The following is a 20,528-nucleotide window of genomic DNA, read 5'->3' on the forward strand; positions in this document are numbered from 1 at the left end:
ATATAGTATGTTTGCCTTATTTTGGTGACACATTTAAAGCAGAAATAATGCATCACTTCATGCAACTACTTCAAACTACCTTAAGGTACTGCACTCACATATGAAAGCATGGTGATAGCCTGATGCAAATGCAGTATATTTCTACTAAAATCATGACACTCATTCCAGAGTCAAGTCCACTCCTCAGTGATCTCTAATACAACACTTAACAAACAAACTAGCATGAACTTATTCCCCAAAGTGGATTAAAGAACACATGTTGTGTGGACAATTCCAGACCAAATACTTAAAGTAAGGCATTATTACTGCTAGCTAATAACAAAGGAATTATATAAGGGGACATTTGGGAGAACCTTAGAATGAGCATTGCTGCCAGCCATGCTAAAATTAAGGGGATATGGCAAAAAGAGCTTGGAATGGATAAATACGTTTCATTATATTTACAGCCTCAAAGGTATGCATCCTCAGAAAAAAAAATGCATGTTCAGCGGCATCAGTGTAACCTTCCCAGCTGTGGCTCTCCAGTACCACTGAGCCCCCTCCCCTCATTGCCCCCAAGTATCTCTTCAACCTGAAACTGTTATACCTGTCTACTAATATTTTCCCAGAAACCAGTGGTGGAATCTGCACCAACACTGCATGTGAAATGTTTTTGATTAGCCATGGTCAGTTTCAGCTACGAATGTATGCTCCGTGGCAAGAATTCACAAACTAGCTTTGCTCAAAGGCCATCCTTAGCAGAGATGACAGTGGTGACGGAAGCTTCAGGATACAACTGCACATATAAACACAGGAGAAGGCATTTCCCTAACTGCTTTGAAGTAGCACACAAAGCACTAGGGGCATTATAACATAGCTTTGGTTGCAGGGACAGGTGGAAAATCAGCAGTTGCTGCCAATGAGTCATTGTCAATGGCCAACATCAGCACGCTTTGAGAGGCTACAAAGATAATCCATCTAGGGCAGGCAAAGCTGTTCTCTTGCAAAATTTTCCTCTCCTTTCCCAGGCAGACCTGCATTTGCTGAAACTGCAAGCACATCTTGAGATTTGCCATCACAGAAAAGAAGGAACTATATATAACTCACCACACAGCACTATCTTTGTATCTGTAGATTCAGAGCTAGTTAACCACAAATGTACTCAGAAGTTAGATTCAGTTGTGATTCATTCTGACATAAGTTTTAAAAGGCAGTATAGAGAAGAAATTCTGTTCCCTACCTTTCTTGTAAGTGGCACTTCAATAGGGACGGGGACAACTTCTGCAAGCAGGCAGCCATAAAATGCTACCATGAAAGCAGCGGGATCATTGTTAGGGAACACGAGTGTTACCTGAAACAAAGAGACATACGTTAAAGATTTTCTGAAATGCATGTTTTATCACAGGTTTCAACTAACAATAGCTGGAGTTTCCATGCTTCTTTTGGGAGAGAGGTGATTACAGAAACATTTCTACAATAATTACTCAAATACCTAATAAAAGATGAATGAGGAATCAGAAGGAATTTATTCTGATACGCGTTCCTTTTGTGAACATTTTCACTTAGGTTGTAGTTAAATATTTTCATGCTGCATTGTTTCCTACGTTGGCAACACCTTTCATCTGATTTTCAACTTACTGATTGCTTTGCAGATATTAAAGAACCAAACAAATGGAATTAATAGAATTTTACATTCTAATTTAGTATTTGCTTAATGTTACTGAAAACAAAGTGGATCTGCGATCAGTTCAGATTATGCAGACTTACTGTGTCACTATGTCAATCACTAACAATTATGTGTTGTCTCCGTATGCTTTGCCTCACACAATAATTTTATTTTAGGACTGGACTGTTGTCCAAGCATAGTCTGAGAGAGTGAACACAAATAGCTGATATCTACAGAACCAAATGTCACGTCCAGAGCTGGTAGGATAATGTGAAGCTGGTAAAAGGGCTGGTAGGCATGTCCTGTGAGGAGAGGTCTGGGACATTTGCTTTGTCTAGTTTGGAGAAAAGGAGGCTAAGGTAACCTCGTTGCTCTCTAGAATTTTCTGAAGAAGGGAAGCAGAGAGGGAGGTGATGGTTTCTTCTCCCTGGAGCACAAAGCTGCACTAAGGGAGGTTCAGACTGGACATTAGGAAAAATTTATTCACCAAGAGGGTGGTCCAACACTGAAACAGGCTTCCTGGAGAGGTGGTTGATGCCCCAAGCCTGTCAGTGTTCAAGAGGTGTTTGGATAATGCCCACATTAATATGCTTTAACTGTTGGTTAGCCCTGAAGTGGTCAGTCAGTTGGACTAGATGATCTCTGTAGGTCCCCTCCAACTGAACTATTCTATTTCTATTCAATTCAATTCAATTTGATTTAATTCTAGGTCTGGACTTGCTAAACTTCACAGCTTTAGGGCTAGGGAATTATTTAGATTAAAGAATGCCAAGAAAACATAAGACATTATAGCACATCACCTGTATGCTCATGAGGGGCCTTTCATCCCCAGATGTGCTGAACTGGGCAGCTTACTTCTATGGGCGCTACAATCTCTTTAGATCATCCAGGGACAAAACAGAAGGATAAATGAGATTGCATGATCTAGCTGAGGATCCAGCAACCTGGAGAGTCCACAGCTCTCCTTGCCATCAATTAGTGGTTAAAGACCTCAGGGGCTGGATCCTGTCTGTATTTTTATTTTCATTCAGTCAGATGCGTTTTCTCAACTCATGTCTTCAACAGCTGTAATGAAGCCGGTAACTCTACCTCAGGGCTGACAGAAGCGGCATGCAAGAGGCGTTCCACGTGACTTCTAACTTAACTTCTTTGCGTTTGCACACAGGATCAGCGTTCAGCACCTTAAAGTTTGCTGAAACTACATAATAAGTCTTCAGTTTTCACTGATTTGACATCCTTAGGAGTTACACATTTCAATCTCTTGGAGCAAAACCATCGTGTTTTATATACACTTGCCAAGATTCAGTTACTGTAGATTAAGTGTACTCAGTGTTTTCATATGGCTTCAAAGATGGTTCCCTTCCATAAATTAAATTGATTTCTTCAAACTAGAAGAAATCTAACTGTGTCCAAGGGGCTCAAAAATATCTCTGTTTTTAAGCTGAAGACTTAAAACTTCAGGAACTTCATAGAAAATATACTGCTATCATATCTGTATCCTAGCACAAGAAACAATACAACTGCACGAGATGGCTGTGCAGTTTAGTATATATATTTTCTGTACACATACCATAAATATCCACAAGGGAAATGGAAGGAAAGGGTTTTTGCTAGGTACACTGCAGCGATAGCAGTTTGCTGAGCCCAGCACACATCTGAAAGATGTTGAAAGATCCCAAAAGGTACTTTGAGGATTGTTATTTTTTGTGTTGCTCTTTGTTTACATACACACAGAGAAGGTTTAGCTGGAAGTCTTTTCAAAGGAGCTGACAGAGGTGAAAAACTCTCACTGAAGTCCAGTGGGAATGAGGCATTAACTTCCCCTTCAAAAGACATTAATCACTAACAGACCTGTACCAAATAAACAAATAGCGTGGTAACAGCAAAAAGGGATAAGGCTGAAGGAAAACGAAATATACAGTGCGTTGATGAGAATCTGTTTATCTGGTAGATATATTAGAGGCAAGCTTAATTTCCAGGCAGCTGTCTGGGATGACACGAGGTTAAATTTCTGAAGATACTATAGAAGGCAAATGCAGTTCTTCGAGTGTTATAATTGTATCAGAACCAGGGACTCACATACAGGCACAATCACCTATTCTTTTGTCTAGGACAAAGAAACTAAAGAGTGATGTAATAGGAGTCATGAAAAATAGAGATTGCATTGATAGAAGATGCTTTTAAAGGGGGAGAGCCCTTTCTGAGTTTTATATCACATTAACTTAAGGAAACAACTACCCTCTGATTTAGAAAAGATCACAAATATGCACAAATGTATTTCATTTAGCATTTCAAAAGTACCTTTAACTGTTGTCACACAAAATACATTATTTAGAATAAAAAGTCATCTTCAAAGAGGTCAGAAAGCTTTTATGTTATTATAACAGGGGGATAACAGCCAGAATAACAGCCTAGAACATCAGTACAGTAACACCTCATCTTCCACATGAAGCGGCTTTAAAAGATTGTGTTTCTGTTACACAGAGATGCTAAGCAAGATGTTTTTACAGCACAAGCATATGCTTTCAGCACTCAGCCATAAACATTTGTTTCGCTGTAATCTAGGTAGACTTATTTTGGAAGGACTGCAATTTGTTATGTATGTGTCCTGCACTAGCTAAACTTCCAGCTTTCAGACTGAATTATCCACAAATCGTTTCCTAACGTTAGGAGATGTCAGTGGTTGCTGCAGTAAATTAATGCAAAGATGGGCAGTTAGCAGACAACAGGGAGAGAGAGGCACACACACACTGCCTGTATCTGAACTTTATTCCATTTAGAGCCTTCTGGGTGGATTCTCTTGATGCACACACTTGAACAACTTGCTGCTTCTGCTGTTGCTTAGATACACACTTGTAAATCAAGTAAAAGAGATTCTTCAGATGGCTGAATGCCATTGTAGGAAGCAATTTAGACTAAGGATCTTGAGATCCTTTAGTTAAATGCTTTATGATTTATTTCCAAAAGAAACATAGAAAGGACTGTCAAGTTTCTTTTTTCTTTTTTTTTTTAATTCATTTTTTTTTCTGTGAAGCTTTACTGCATGCTCTCATTTTTGAAGACGTAAGAAAAGCGTAATGCATATCAACACATTTTTCACATATGGCACAAAAGGACCAAGTAAACCAGCAGTTTGATAATTGCTTTCACACTGGAAGAGGAATCCTTAATTTCACATTCAAAACTCTAATCACAAGGTTGTGATTAAAATGTGCATTTCTGACAGATCTGTTCAGGAATCTCCATTCCATGACTTAGAGCCAAACTGGAATGGGACCTGCGGAAATTTGGATACACACTCTGGCAGAGAAAAGGGGTAGCATGAAGGCAGCAGACTAGCTCTGTAACCCTTGCCCTCTGTGGATGTTATACATTCACCTAGATACAGCCTCCAGCAGTAGCTGAATCAGATTCAAGAACAAGGAATGGAAATACTCTCCACATTACCAGTCAGTGTAATTTATTTATTTAACTGGCTGCCAAAATGTGCTTAGCTTGTTTGTGTTTGTCCTCCACAAAGCTCCTCTTTTTTCTACCACCTCAACAACTACAAAGTCATTAGTAAGTACGTTTTACCCACACGACACCTCCAGGCTCTATAAGCAAGCTTTTGCTAAACAGACGGCTGTTCCACGTCCAAAAATCACTTTCCATGGGAACGTTTATTGCTGATGTTGCCACAACTTCAAGTTGCTATTCAGCGAATACTAGCTCAGATTATTTAATATGCAATTCAAAACATCTGTCTGAGTGATCAGCCCTTTTCTGAGTAAAAGGCAGACTTTCCTCCACCCCCAACATTTAACTTCATTAATTTCCCCTGGGCACCCAAATACCTCATTCCTTCTTTGTCAACCCAGGATCTGAATTATTCATAATTAAAAACCATTGAGATACTCACCCTGTCTCCCGGTCGTACCATTGGTTCTTGTTTTGTGCCTAATTTATGTAGTATATTGTAAGCAACCTTCATACTTCTGGTCCAAAGTTTGCCTATTAACACAAAATTTGTAAAATTAATTTTAAAATTCTGCATGTTTTACAAGATTATTAAAGGGAAAGAATGCCTGAGCAGTGGAAGAAATACTTGGAAAATGTATATGAATTTTCCAACTAAATGTGATACCACTGCTGCAACTAATGGAAATATTTAAATACGTATCAGATATTTTCTTTGAACTTCAAGAAAGCAGCATTTTTACGACAAAAAAAAAAAAAAGAAAAGAAAAGAAAAAAAAAAAAGAAGTAGTTTTCTTGCTTTGCAGTGAATTGGATCTGGACTCCAAAAGTCAGCTGTTACAAGTGGCTGGAATACCAGGAAGTCCAGACAGACTATTAGCAAGCTGCAAAAGCTGCCTTTCAGTCCAGACTGTGCTGTGCAGGGGTACTTCCCTCCAAGGGTATGATGCAGAAATCATAATGGCACTTTCCCTACTCCAAGACACCATGGGAAAAAGGAAAGGAGTCCCAGGAAGGAGAGACAAGGAAAAAAAAATCAACAAACAGAAAACACCCCACAGCCAAAGGGGCACACTGAAGCAGCAGGGACCCTCTGATCCTTAGCACACCTGTAAGACGAGTTGCACTTTTAATTCTGGACCTTCTTCGATTTAATTTGGCTTTTACTTCTCCCCCACTCCCACACAGTCCTTTCTCTCAGTTTCATTTCACTTGCATCCAGGTATCCTTCCTTTTTACCATCTCTGTTCTCCCTTGCTTCATCTCTCCATCTTCACTTAGTTAATCCTCATGAAGACCTTGTCCCAATATTATTTAAAGAAAAAATGATCTCATCAAGATGTCACTGGCCACATTGTGCCTTTCATTAATCCTTTAAGAGATCAGCGTATCCCGACTATGCAAGCTCTTTCTGAGAGCCTTTGTTTACAGTCCTTGTTACTTCCATTCGAATAATACCTAGCATAACAGACCTTGGTCTTGGCTGGCCCTCAGCTACTGTCTTGAAGCAGTATTCAGTCTGACAGTAACAAATCTTTAATTCATGCCCACCTATAACTTAAACAATAATAGGTTCTGACAACGGATTACCTATGGGGTTCAGCAGTTCAGGCTCCCAAACAAGCACTATTGCTATTTATAACTAAGCCAAGCAGTTTTTATAATAAATTCCTCCACATTCTGGATATGAAATGCAATGCCGTATTATTTTAAGTGCCAATCTGATGTAAATGTAACGTATAATGAGAAGGCCAGATTTTCTGTTTTAACTCTTAAGGAAAATTGGAAGGTCACTGCTGCTTGTTATTGAGAAAGTCCTAAGTGCAATTACTTCTTATGAAAATGGTAATATTTTATCATCAAATTATATTTTGTGAAGTTTTTAATATATTTAAAATTGCTCCAGTATTTGGATGCTGAACTGCCCTATGTTTAAAAACAAACACAAGTAAATTCTGTTCCACTGAAAACCCAATGTGGATACAGGAGTACTTCTGCAGAATTAACCATCATAACACTGCAGTGGAACTACCTGCCTTTATTGGGAAAAAGTCTTTAAAAGCATCCCTGTTGCAACAGTCAACACTTAAACTTGACCAGCAAGTGGGATAAAAACAAGGATGCCCTAGAAAAGCAAACATTCATTTTCTTAAAGGTTTCCAACATTAAAGTTTCAGTGGCAACAAAATTAGAAGAGCAATTAGTACTGATACAGGAATTTGGAGAATGGAAATGAAAAGCCTGGTGAAAGTTCTGAATGCAAGGAAGAACCATCTTTACACAAAACACTTTCATGCTTATAATGAACACTGAGATTTTGATCCCTTTTCTGAGAGACATAAGGGGCTGCTGTGAAAAGTTGTATTGGAACTATGGAGATTAAATCTGTTAAAAGTCTTAAATTTGCATTTGTGACATATTCATACTCATTTTTCATATATCAAACGTGCTATCTTGCATACAATATTTTCTTCAACATTTGAGATCTGAAGCACTATTCATATTAAAAGACTTAGATGCATTCTAAGTGTAGTACATGGGTACACACTATAACTATCTCCATGCCAGTGTAAATCAAAGTAAATGTAGAAATAAAGTTCTCTCAAAGACTAATGGGTTACTTTCTGGTAAGGTTGTAAATATTTAAGTCTAAATACATTTTGTCATGATGCTCCCTTACTTCCAAAATTTTACTTCAGCTTCTGAAATATAGAGCATACCAGGCTGTCTCACTACTTCCTCACCTTTCTGTTTCAACACACCTTGAACTGCACAAAGTAAGTCTGTAATAATTTCTAGAGGTCTTTTTCCTTCCAGGCCCTCTCCTGTTCTATTTACTGTTGGAATACCAAACTATGTCAGCTAACTGAGCTACCTGTATGTGCAAAAGGGTACGAAACCATGGAAAACTGGAACAAGGTAGGCAGTTTGCACTGAGCTCTGACAGAGCAGGGACACAGGGTCTCTCCTGCATCCCTCAGCGCTTCCATCTCTTCAGCCCAGTGCACTCAGGCTCTGCCCGTCCCTGGCTGCTGTGGCCTCTGCTCCAGTGCCAGCAGTGAGGAGCACTGCTGTGTGCAGGCCGGCCTTCTTACACACTGATCCCAGAGTGAATCCCACACAGATCTAGACCGGGACTGTGCTCAACAGCAAGCCCGCCATTTTTCTTCTAGGTATATAGCTTCTTTCCAGAAAAGCCAGAGCTGTGAAGCGAACAGCAATGCGGGAGCTGGAGCCAGGAAGGCATGAGTCACCAGGGCCAGGCCTGCGGCTGCTGGATGAGGCGCGACGCGAGGCCGACTGAACTGTGTGTTTATTTTGCCACCTTGGCCGTTTGGCCTGCCAACGTCACTGAAGAACACAAAGGGCTCCGTGACTGTGGGATAAAAGCCCTCAGTAGCAGAGGATGTTATAAAGAAGGAAATCTTTGAAGTGTTTCCTTCCTCGGTTCTGCCTAGGTTGCAATTCAGTGTAATTCTTCCTTTGTAAACTTGAGAGATTAGACGTTGCTGGGAAAAAGCTGATTGCTAAAATCTCTCCCACAAATCCCGATGAGAAGACCTTGCCTTGACCTCAATTCCGTGCACATCTGCCCCGGGGCAGAAGGCAGCCCGGTGGGGGAACCAGCTGTGCTCCATCCAAGGCTTTCACTCCGGGATGGGGCCGATCCTTGCGTGGGGGAAACCTGCTACGAAGGAACGTGAGCTGCAAAGGAACTTGCGCCGCTGGGGGCTGCTGAGGATATGGCCCTTTGTCCACAATTCAGCACAGGTCTTCCTCAGATAAACACATCACCATCCATCTTCTAGTAAGTTGGCTTGAAAACAGAAGGGCAGAGGTAGGAAACTCAAGCAGCAGTTTCAGGCAGCAGGGGCTGGACCAGCCCATGTTTCTGAACGGCGACAGATCTCCTTTTGTTCAGCAATGCCACTGTAGCAGAAAATGGTTTTGTGCTCTCCTGTAGCGATGGAGAGCAAGCACCCACCAGCTAGGTGCAGCTAGCCCCAGCACCACTGCTGCTCCCAGACCTTGGGGCCCTTCTCATCTTGCTTCCCTGGTCCTGTTCAACTGCCCTCCCACCTGCCTTGCCGGGGATACTGGATGCTCGCAGTACTTGTCCCTACCTGACTCTGTCATATGTGAACTAATTTCTTGAGTTTGAAAATGAAAGCTTGGTAAGTCCTTTAGAGAGATAAGTCATTAGAGAGAAATTTGCATGTCCAGTGGCATTTTGGGCACCGGGGTACTCTCCAGAGGGGGGCCGCGCTCCTGCAGATCCTGGGCTCTGTCAGTCACACACAAGTGTCCTGGGTAACTCAATGCCTTCAATAAGGACCTGAATTTTCCAGTTTTCAGGTCCAAAACTCTCTCTCAAACAAAGAAAACTGTTCAGTATCCAAAGAATTTCCTGAGTTGATTTGGGAAAACAAACCAAACTGGACAACATTCAGTTAACACGTACCTTGTCACTACATGTCACTACTACAAATTGTAATCTTCCTACCCCCCATCAAGCTGCTTATTTTGGTGTTAGTTTACAAAATCTTTTATAACTCTACCAGATACAAAGAAATCAAGGTTTTCTCCTCCGTATCTGTTATAGCCCAACACACTTCTAATTGCTGAAGCATTTACTGAAATAAATCTTCTAATGATGATCAAATCTTCCTTAGCTGCTCCTGCCACTTGTCGCAGATATTCCCACCAGACCTGCAAGCCCTAGCAGTGTGTTCCTGCAGTGAGGCCAAGTCACCTTTAATGCTCTTCCTACACTGGCAAACCAAGTTGAGCATTCCCAGTGCCCAGCAAATATCAGCAAGTGTGTGGTGCAGCAGCTATGTCTCTGAAGCTGAGCCATGTCCTGCAGGCATCACACACACACACACGTAGTCAAGGCAGAAGCAAATGAAAAATGTCACCTCACATTCTGGCAGCCACGACAAACATTGCTAATGCATGTGTGGGGCAAATATCTGTGGGTTTCGTTTGTTTGTTTGTTTTCTGCTGGAATTTTGATTCAGTTGTGTAGTAGCAACTCTACAGCACTAACCACATATTCTAAATATCACTTGTAATCAGTATTGTTCTGTGCTAACAGCCTATTCAGAGGGCAGTATCTTTTTCCTACAAAAATTTGCAAGCTAGTGTGAGTGAATAGCCAGTCCCATCTGGTTAAGCAACACATTATGAGGATAAAGGAAACCACCAGGTCTTAAAAAACATACAAAAAGGGATCAGTTGGTAAAAAATATATGCTTTCCACATGACACTGAAGTAAATCCCCTTCCCCTCCACAAATCTGTACAAGGACTATATGTTTGTGTTGAATGTAAAGAAGGTTATAAGAGAAAAGCTGCATCAGGAAGAAAACTTAAAGACAAAACAAACCACAATCAATTCCCCTATTGAATTCTGTATGCTTTTAAGAACCACACAGCACTAACTCAGCAAAACCAAACCTGTGGTCGCTTACCAATCTCCATGCACAGCAATTGCGAGACTGCCAAAACTTAACTGAAAATAATGTTGTCAAATATTCATTCTTTCAAGATCACAATATATTTCTTACACTAAACAGAAACATGAAGACATTAAATCTGGTATAAATGGCAGACTTCTTAACATGATACAGGTAAAGGGGCACCTTTTCTGCATCGCAAAATAATAGCCACAGTTCTGCTGCTCTGCTAACCCTTTCTTCAGAAACATTTGAGATCCACACTGAGCAGCAAATGAAGCAGGTGTCTTATTGGAAAAATATCCAAACAAACTAACAAAAATGTTTTATTGCAGAGAATAAAATACCCCAGACATACACAGAATAGAGGGAATGTTACTATTACAGTACTTGATATCCCAGTCTAAATCACAATTTTGTAATATAGATTTTTAAAGCAAGCAATTTTCTTTATCTTTATTAAAGCAATAAAGGTTGAAAGTATTAACCATATTGTTGATAGATGTCTAAGGACTTAAACCATGATGACTTTTACCTCTGCAAGCAATGATTTATTTCAGAGATAAGGACAATCTGGTTATTTCGTTACTTGGTTATGAGAAGACTCGCAGTTCCCCTTACGCTCCTGGTAACTGTGAAATTCCTGGTCTAGGAGATCCTGGATGCAAGAGGATGTAGATGGCTGTGGTCACACGCCAGCTGCAGCACAACTTGGGGGTGGCTATTTTCTGTCTGTTGAGCGTCAACCATTTCAGGCTATCCCCAGTGTAACACCTCTGCTAAGACAGCATGACTTTGGCCTCAAGATGTTAATGGCTGCATTATGTGTTATTTTTTTAATGGACAATTCATTTGAAAAATGATTTCTTTCTCCACAGAGTCAAAATGGACTAAAAAAAAAAACAACAGTTCACTATCCAAAGAGCCTTTTCTGCTCTTTTCTCCTAGATCTGCTGTTTCCAGTGGGCCTCTGATGTGTGAAACAATACACTGGAGCTACTGAAAATGGTTTAAAAAACTGATTACAGAAAGTGTTAGATAAAGGCAATGTGAGATTCTCTGAATCCGATGCAGTTAACTGGTACTCATTTCGTTGGTTTTAATAATGGTTGCAATAAAAAAACTCAAAACTTGCTTATTTCCAAATTGCTTTCAGCTTTTTACTTTTTCCCCAGCCTTTCTGATCCTTCTTACAATAATCACTCTACAGTAAGAAAAGTAGCTGTGATAGTGTAAGTAGTATATTGGATTTAATTATCCTTTATTCATGTTTCTCCACTAAGAAATCACTAAGCATTTCATTTGTAATGCCAACAATACCAAAATCAGCTGCCTGACTACTCTGATCAACTTTGTCTGAGCAAGATATTGTCCTTCTTTTCCTCAAAGCGTGTTAGGTTTCTAGTCAGAGTTCAGATGTACATAAAACCTTACAAAGACATCTTTCCCTCCCTTATCTCAGACATTTCTATTTATGCATATTCAGTGATTTGATTTACAAAGGGATTGTGAATAACTTAACTAAGATGCTCTCCACTTAAGCAAGTTCACAGAGGAATAAAATATTTGAGAAATAAGGAATATTCATAGCATTTCATTCACTCGAAAGAGTTTAGGAGATTTGAGTAACAATTACAATCGGGACAGTGAAAACAACTTGAAGAACTGAGAAAATATTTCAAAAACTTGCTTAAAAAGATCAAGTGTAGAAGTACAGCTGTTCATTTCTTCTGTCTTATTTCTTAATCTGAGACACATGGAGGAAGACAATCCTAACATGCTATAGAAGACAAAAAAACCTTGAAAAACATGCTGAAAAAGTCACAGGAGACATAAGCAATTACTAATTAGATGAATTCCTGCAGGGGAATGGGAAGGCGGAGATTAGGCAAAGCTGTGCAGAGGAAAAGGATCTGGGGGTGCTGACTGATGCTCACCTGAACATGACCCAGCAGTGTGCCCAGGTGGCCAAGAAGGCCAACGGCATCCTGGCTGGTATCAGGAACAGTGTGGCCAGCAGGACCAGGGAGGTGATCGTCCCCCTGTACTCTGCTCTGGTGAGGCCACACCTCGAGTACTGTGCTCAGCTTTGGGCCCCTCACTACAAGAAGGACATCGAGGCCCTGGAGCGTGTCCAGAGAAGGGCTACGAAGCTGGTGAAGGGCCTGGAGCACAAGTCCTGTGAGGAGCGGCTGAGGGAACTGGGGTTGTTTAGTCTGGAGAAGAGGAGGCTCAGGAGAGACCTCATTGCTCTCCACAACTACCTAAAAGGAAGCTGCGGGGAGCTGGGGGTCGGCCTCTTCTCACAGGTAACTAATGGTAGGACTAGAGGGAATGGCCTCAAGTTGCACCAGGGGAGGTTCAGGTTGGAAATGAGGAGACATTTCTTCTCAGAAAGAGCAGTCAGGCTTGGGATGAGTTGCCCAGGGAGGTGGTGGAGTCACCGTCCCCGAGGGTGTTCAAGGAAAGGTTGGACGTGGTGCTCAGGGACATGGTTTAGTGGTGACATTGGTGGTAGGGGGATGGTTGGACCGTGGATCTTGAAGGTCTTCTCCAACATTAATAATTCTATTAATCTATGATTTTGGGGGGCCAGAGAAAGGCTGCTGTAAGAACCAAGACTGTGGTGACGGATGGGATGAGATTTAGCTGTGTAGATGTGAAGAAAAGTCTGTATTTGTGGAGACTTGCCCCCAAAATTATCTGCAATGATCAGACACAGAATGGCTGTACGAAACTAAAAAAACGCCTGGGTCATTTATCATACTGCGGTTACAGCCCAAGAGACTGGCAGAATGGCAATATTGTCTACACTGATCAAGAAAGGAGGAGATGAAAATGCTTGGTGTGAAGGGAATAAGTACTCTTTCTTAGCCGTGATGTGTTTTAGCTGACAGCTACAAATCTGTCACAGGAACAGCCCTGGAACTCCATTTGGAAAGAAGGAAAGAGATCTGGAATAAGCAGTTAAACCTGTGATTCCTCCATGCAAAGACAAGAAAGTAGAAAAAATGTTTTGTATGAAAAAAGTAGGGAACAGAAGATACCATGCAGGATCCTGCTCCTATCCAGAAAGCTGAATAATGAGGATTTCCATGCAGATATTAGAGAGGATATGAGAAAAGATTGAAGCAGAAACAGTAAACAGAGATAAAATACTGAAGGCAGGGATATAATACATCAGGAGTGAACCTCTAGAAATTTAGAATTATTCTTTAAAATCTTGAATATTTGTCAAAACTGTGAACATATGAAAAGTCCCGGAAATAGTGTTTCCTTGAATTATCAAAGTACACAAAAGGAACTGTGAGATACAAACTCAGAGGCTACTGGAAGTTCTCAGTGTTGATATTTTAAAGTTTTGGTCATCTGATACAAGGAAATACACACCACAAGGAAAGGAAGTGTCATATTAATGCCATGTGGTAGGATTTGGGGGCAGCCTCATCTTTCAAAAGTTCATTACACTGGGGCCAGGGGAACTAAGCAGGGATAAAAATTCATGCATATGAATGTCTTTGCTGATTTCAAGGCTTAATTTCTGTTAGTCTTCAACTTTTAAAAACACCATGCCCACAATTGCTAGGAAATAGTAGAGCTAAAAGGTGGTATAGTTACAGCAAAATCATTCATAAAGTCACCAATCAAATGGCACATCTGTAAACTAATTATATTTCAAAAGCAATCATTATTCATGTAAAGAAAACTAGTAAAAGAAATTAGTAAAGGAAATTGTGATGTGTGTTACATCAAAATGGATTTACTTATCCCATAAAGAAGAATGTACACTTGAAATCTAGGTAGCAGAGAATTCACTCCATCTTCTATGAACTGTGGTTTTGTAATTTATTTTATTTATTTAAAAAAAAGAGGGGGGGGGAGGGAGGGAGATTTGATTTTTTCTAACCTTGGGGAACTACTGAAAAGCAACAACAAAAATCAGTGTAGCTAAATGATAATAATGAAGAAAAAAAAAGATTTAGTCTAATTTTTCTAAGGATTTGGACAATTTAGAAGACGGATTCAAGAAGAGTTAGCTTAGGAAAGAGAAACAGGCGAGGTGGCTTCATAAGCCCCATGGAAGAGCTCCTCAGGCTTTGTTCAGCTTACAGCTCTTCAGGAGAAATAGGACATATGCTCGGACTCTCTGGACAGAATCCCACATTCAGAAATGGTCTGATTCTTACTAACGTCTTCATTTCCTGTCCTGTCAAATTTATTTAGGGCATTCAGTAGATGATATGAATTGCTCTTCTGCAAACATGTAATTGCAAACATAAAAATTCTTCTCTAGTTCCAAGTAAATGTCCTTAAGGAAGAAAAACATCGATCAGTGGTGAATCATCTTTGCTCCCTAATTTAAGTAACTTCTTAACTCTAAGAAGCACCTGAAGGGAAAATGTTTCATGCATGACCTTCAGTTCCTAAAGTTCTGTTATGCTTTAAAAGCCTTTAACCGTATTTGCAATCCCAAACTTGCAGCAAACATCTTTTCAGCCAAGGACTATCACTCAGCCTAAATCCTGAACAGAAGGGAGCATTCAGCACTGAACAATGCAGACACACCTCTGTATCACAGCATATAAAAATATTATTTGCACAGGACTCTAGGTCCCTGAGAAGGCAGAAATAAAAAAAAGCAAAATCATTTTTATATTCATACCAATAACATAGAGAAATGTTCCAACTTGCTTTCAAAGTTTGATGGTTATTCAAAATAATTCATTTGAACATCTCACAAATGCTCTCTGAACTTCTCAAAATTAGAAGATATTTGGGAGTTATTTGACAAAGATATCCTTATGTTTGTCTCCATTTGGCCTCTCTCAGTGCAATGAACTTACGGAAATGAATCGACATACAAAAGATCACACAATTATATCCTGGCAAATCTATTCCAAGGGGGCATATTTGCTAGCTGTACAACTACATATCAGGAGGAATAATTCATATTACACTTACTGCAATGCCAGTAAACTGTAAAAACATGGGAAAAAATCCTATTTTAACTTTTCAGGAAGCTGGTAAATTTTGTATACCAGGTTCTCCTTTTTCAGAACAAAGCCTGGGAAATATCCCAGGCTTAACAGACTTTAATCTTCAGAAAAGTCTGTCCTAGTATGTATTTCTATTTAAAAGGTGGTTTTAATTTATAATCTGTGTATTATCAACTCAGCTCTTTTCCTCTTTGTGAAATAAGTCATGCTATAACACCTCAGAAATTCATATTTGGACACCAACAACTTCAATTTTTTTTTTTACCTTATTCAGAAATGGAAAAGATGCATTGTTTTGAGTGCTTTTTCACTATACACTTATGTATTTACTATACATACAGACGCTACGTAGTATACATAAAATCACAAGGAGTTTGAAGAGTGCTTACCGTAAGTGAGAATATACAGTGGTTTTCCATTAGTATCCATAGTGGTTAGGCAAGGAGCTTTTGGTGAGATGGTCCCCCATCGCTGCAAAGCTGCTTCCAGAGAAGGCGGCCAGTTTGTAACCACACCTAATTGTTCCCCACGCATAGCCAACATCTGAGCTCCTTCTGGCTTTGGCTGGTTTGGATCTGGCTGTTGAACTTATGATTATGAAAAGATATACAGTTACCATGTAAATTCTATACCTTGTGTACACCTGTGTAACCAAGAGAATAAGTTACCTTTGCAAAATATCCTGAAAATAATGACATGTTAGAAGGTATTGAGAAGCAATGGAGACATAAAACAAAATAATTAAGTTTTAAGTTTAACAGAGATGAGGACACTGAAACATCTTAGGAATGCATGTGCTTATATTAACACTAGTTCTACAAGCAGGGAAAGAAACTGCTGAGGCAGCATGCATATATTTATCTTAGAAATAATCGATCTTCCTTCATTCCTAAAGAGAGATGGAGAATACTTTTTCTTGGCAAAAATGCAGTAATACGATGAACTGCATAACTTCTGAAAAATTGTACTCCAGTAAGTCATTAGTAACTCATCAATTTAAGTCATGTTCTGTCGCAGTGCTTTCTTATAAACTGCTACAAGGACTAAACCACCATATCCTGACAAATCTTAATTCCCAAAGCACTGGCCTCCTTAAAAACTAATTTCCATTTATTGACTTTATCCATGTTTCTATCTTATAATCAGTGTGTTTTTTGTTTGTTTGTTTTGTTTTTTGTTTGTTTGGTTTTTTTATATGTTCCTTTGTTACACAAAGGATGTATAAAACATTTAACATGCTCCTTCACTGACGGTTTTTTTTCATATTGATGTTCAAAAGAAACGGTTGTAACGCACTGCTGAATGTTCTCAGAGAAAAGCTTTTCCCGCCTCTCTTCTGCAGTTTCATTGCAAGCAGAACCATGAGCAAACAACAAGAGACTTTTGATTCTACCGCACTACATCCAAGCCCACTACAAGCAGATTCCATTGAATATCAACACTTTTTGGTACTTGCCAGTACAGGGAGGGCTTATTTAGCTTTCTAGAAAGTCAATGTGCGAGACAAACATTTTACAGAATTTTAATAAGAGATCCCCAAACCTTTTGAAAAACAGTCATTTTACCTTCTAACAATTCCTCAAAGTCATCTACAAAGAACTCTCGTAATGGTGGTCGTTTGGGCCGTTTTAGTGTATTGACCAGCTGCTGAATCTTTGCTGACACTCTGCTGCTCACTGGTACTCCTGCAGGACAGGGATCAATGGAGACATCAGTTGACTGCTACGCTGAACGCCACCAGATATTAATTGGGGTAAGAAGAAGGCTAGGACTGCAAGGCCACCACAACTACAGTTTCATGCCATACCATGAGTGTGACTCGAGCATTCAACATTAAGACATTCAGATCATTTCAGCAAAAAGGAACAATGATGCCTAGTGTAAATAAAAACAATAAATACAATAACATCAGAGTGAGCTTGCAAAGTTAGAGGGGAAAAGCACGTAGACTGGGGGAGAGATGCACAGTGAAAAAGCCCTCCCTACAGTGAGCGTTGGCAACCTTAGAGAACTCTTCTAGGTGGCATTGGTGATGGTCATTGAGAAGACGGGCATCGGCTCTTCCCATGATCACTGGCTGTAGTTCAGCAAGGGGCATGGGTCATAGGCTCTGCCCCATCATTTATTCTGGATTGCTCTTTACACTGCAGTGGATGTCTGTCCAGTATCCATCTTAAACATGGCTGACATCTTTGTATTACTTCAGCATGACCCTGTATTCCCCAAACATCCCTACAGCCAGTTCCATCAGCCAGCAGTCTCCAAAGGGAGCATGCTTGTCCACACAGCACTTTGAAAAAGACAATTATGAACAGCAGTGTGGGGCAAGGGGCACTTTTGTAATATAATCCCATCAAACACCTCCCCCCTCCCTTTCCCTGGCAGAGTGCAAAGCCTCTGCAACATTCATGTCATCTGATCCTGAACTAATAACTTTCTGTCACTGCATTGCAGAAATTTCAACTTCCTACCCTTCTATACGGTTGGCTCCAACACTTCTGCCAAGTGGTTTTTATAGCTGAAGCTGCTAAGTTTAGATGTGATACACTTGGTCAACAATTCCACACCCTGCTGAGGTATCATTTAATATGTTTTAGAAAAGAGGAGCAGTAAGTAAGAAAGGGTTTACAAATAACTGTTTTTCAAAAAAAAATATACTCAGAAAATAAAACTTTAAACATGACACTATTCAAGATGTAACCATCCTCTTATATGTCGCATTCCCTGCCATTTAAAAAACAGCCTAGCTGTAACCAGACAGCATGATAAAAGCAGAAAAGCAGATCTAGAGAGACTTGCTGCTTCTATTTGCCAAACAATTTCTACAGGGAATCAGCTGGGCTGATTAAGAAATATTTCTCTATGTCAGCTTCATGTATACCAGTTTATTTGAGGACTGCAAAGATGCTGTAACTACGTAGGTGTTTATAAATGACAAGTGCCCAGAAGAAACAAAGAACAGATGCATACGCTAACTACAAAAAGGTTACAATACTCAAAGTGAAAACGATTTTGCTTTTTGACATACCATCACCAGTTTCCATAAGTTCAGCGTTTCCATACTTTGGTGCCACCCGTGCCGTTGATCCTTGTGGTCTTTCTACTTGTATTGAGTGTTCTGAGGTGTAAGTGGTAACATCTGGAGGGGCAGAATGATTCTCTGTGAAAAATAAGTTTAAAGGTTTAACCATGTACCTCCAGTGTTGAAGGGCATAAGAACAAAGGGGAGAGGAAAGAACACCATTTGACTTTTTTTCAACATCCAAACAGGCAATGAAATTCATGCACAAAATGAATGTATACAACTATAAAGTACATCATAATTTTAACATGTTTCCATTGATTACACCAAGTACCATATATCTGCAAGAACATAAGCAATAGGCTAAAAAAAAAAAAAAAGATACAATTAGATTGTTGGTTCTCCACTGACATTTAATTTTATACCAAGTTAAAGTTTGTGGACAGCTTCAAATAGAAGAAGACCCAGACAAATATACTTCTCACAGATTACTGCTTTAGTTTTATGAAATTAAGAGAATATTGCATGTTGCCAATCGCTTGCAAGTGCCAATGCATATCTCTTTTATATTTTGAATATGAGAATTTTACTTGAAAAAGGAAATCATTGTTTTATTAAGAAAAAAATCAATCACAGCAGGGTTGGAATCTAGGGGAAAGAAATAAAATGTAAAGAAACATGAACTTTACATTCTGCATGGACACTTGCTTGTCTACTATTTTTAGACAGAGCTATTTCAATTCTTCTGCATAACAAAGATATGCCTTCCAGAAGGCAAACACAAATCCAACTGACTTATTCCAGCATTTCTAAACAATTCCACAGAGCTAATCTTTCTCTTTCATAGCCTGATAACTCAGCATGCTCTGGTTTGTTTTCACATGTTTTCAAGTCTGAGTCTGTATTACCTACATATTGTATACTATTTTTACATTTTGTCTCATAATTTTATTCCACATTTTCATAAGCATTAGGGTAGATGGAGATAAATACCATGAACAAATAACAACTTCTCTCTTTATTGACATAAAAGATCCCCAGGAGCCTCTGAGATAGAAAAGCGGACAAGTCTTCATACTGCTGCCACTGAAGTGACAAAGAATGCTCTCCATTTTACAATAGGGAAAGAATCTTTAGTAGACAAAAGTTCTGGAAAAAAATTAATTTTGTTCCAATATTACTTTAGAGATGCACATTTTAGTAAATATGTCCTACAAGTATTATGATGTCGTAAATCTACTATAATACCAACTCCTACAGTGGATTTCACCTGAAATGTAATTATCAAGCATTTCCATGAGTCTTGAACTTTGGACCAATGTAATTCTTGTGCGTTCAATCTCAAATTCATGTATTACCAACACAGAAAACTAACTTTATGGCTATAAATACAGTATATGGATGCTATATTAGACGACTATTTTGCATACTTCTCATTTGAATGCAGCATTTGACAGATAATCATCATGAAAAATTAAGACATGATATTAATGTCTATAGTTGTTATATAATGTTTATATTCATGAACGTCATATAGACACCACTGTAACTGGTTGAAGAAAACATGAGATGGCTTTTATTGTGCCACTCAAAAATATCTTGCAACTTGCACATGTCCAGTTGAGCCTTTTGATTCTGATCACATCCACTCTTACCATTCTACTGAAATAAAGACCTTATATTGTGTTATAAGTGACCAGCTGAGGTATAATAGCTTGGACAATGAAGCTTTTACTGGTAATTATTTGAATAATGTCTTCGTTTGAGAAGTCTTGTCATTTATCAAGTATTTTAGAATCAGCACAATTTTTGCCCCTTCTTTCTAAGTGGCAGCTTTTTATAGATCATGATTGAATTACCCAATAACTAAGTCAATTAAAAAATGCTGATGTTTATCTTTTTATCTCTTACTTATAATGCAGTTTTGCTATGCAAATAGGAGAGGAG

At 39.3% G+C, this 20,528-nt stretch overlaps 1 protein-coding gene across 6 annotated transcripts in view; it reads right to left on the bottom strand.

Annotated features, from left to right (window-relative positions):
• Positions 1-20,528, bottom strand: part of DIP2C (disco interacting protein 2 homolog C) — a 317,670-nt gene that overhangs the window by 91,186 nt on the left and 205,956 nt on the right. For 5 of the 6 annotated variants that reach the window (XM_066991457.1, XM_066991455.1, XM_066991459.1 and 2 more), the window contains 5 exons: positions 18,588-18,719; positions 17,125-17,244; positions 15,949-16,146; positions 5,547-5,638; positions 1,220-1,330 (listed from right to left, as the gene is read on the bottom strand). In XM_066991457.1, the coding sequence (XP_066847558.1) occupies positions 1,220-1,330; positions 5,547-5,638; positions 15,949-16,146; positions 17,125-17,244; positions 18,588-18,719 (653 nt within the window). The remainder of the gene's footprint in view (positions 1-1,219; positions 1,331-5,546; positions 5,639-15,948; positions 16,147-17,124; positions 17,245-18,587; positions 18,720-20,528) is intronic. The other variant, XM_066991456.1, reaches the window with a different exon arrangement.

The sequence above is a fragment of the Anser cygnoides genome, chromosome 2 (genome assembly GCF_040182565.1).
Source record: "Anser cygnoides isolate HZ-2024a breed goose chromosome 2, Taihu_goose_T2T_genome, whole genome shotgun sequence".
Taxonomy (NCBI): Eukaryota; Metazoa; Chordata; class Aves; order Anseriformes; family Anatidae; genus Anser; species Anser cygnoides.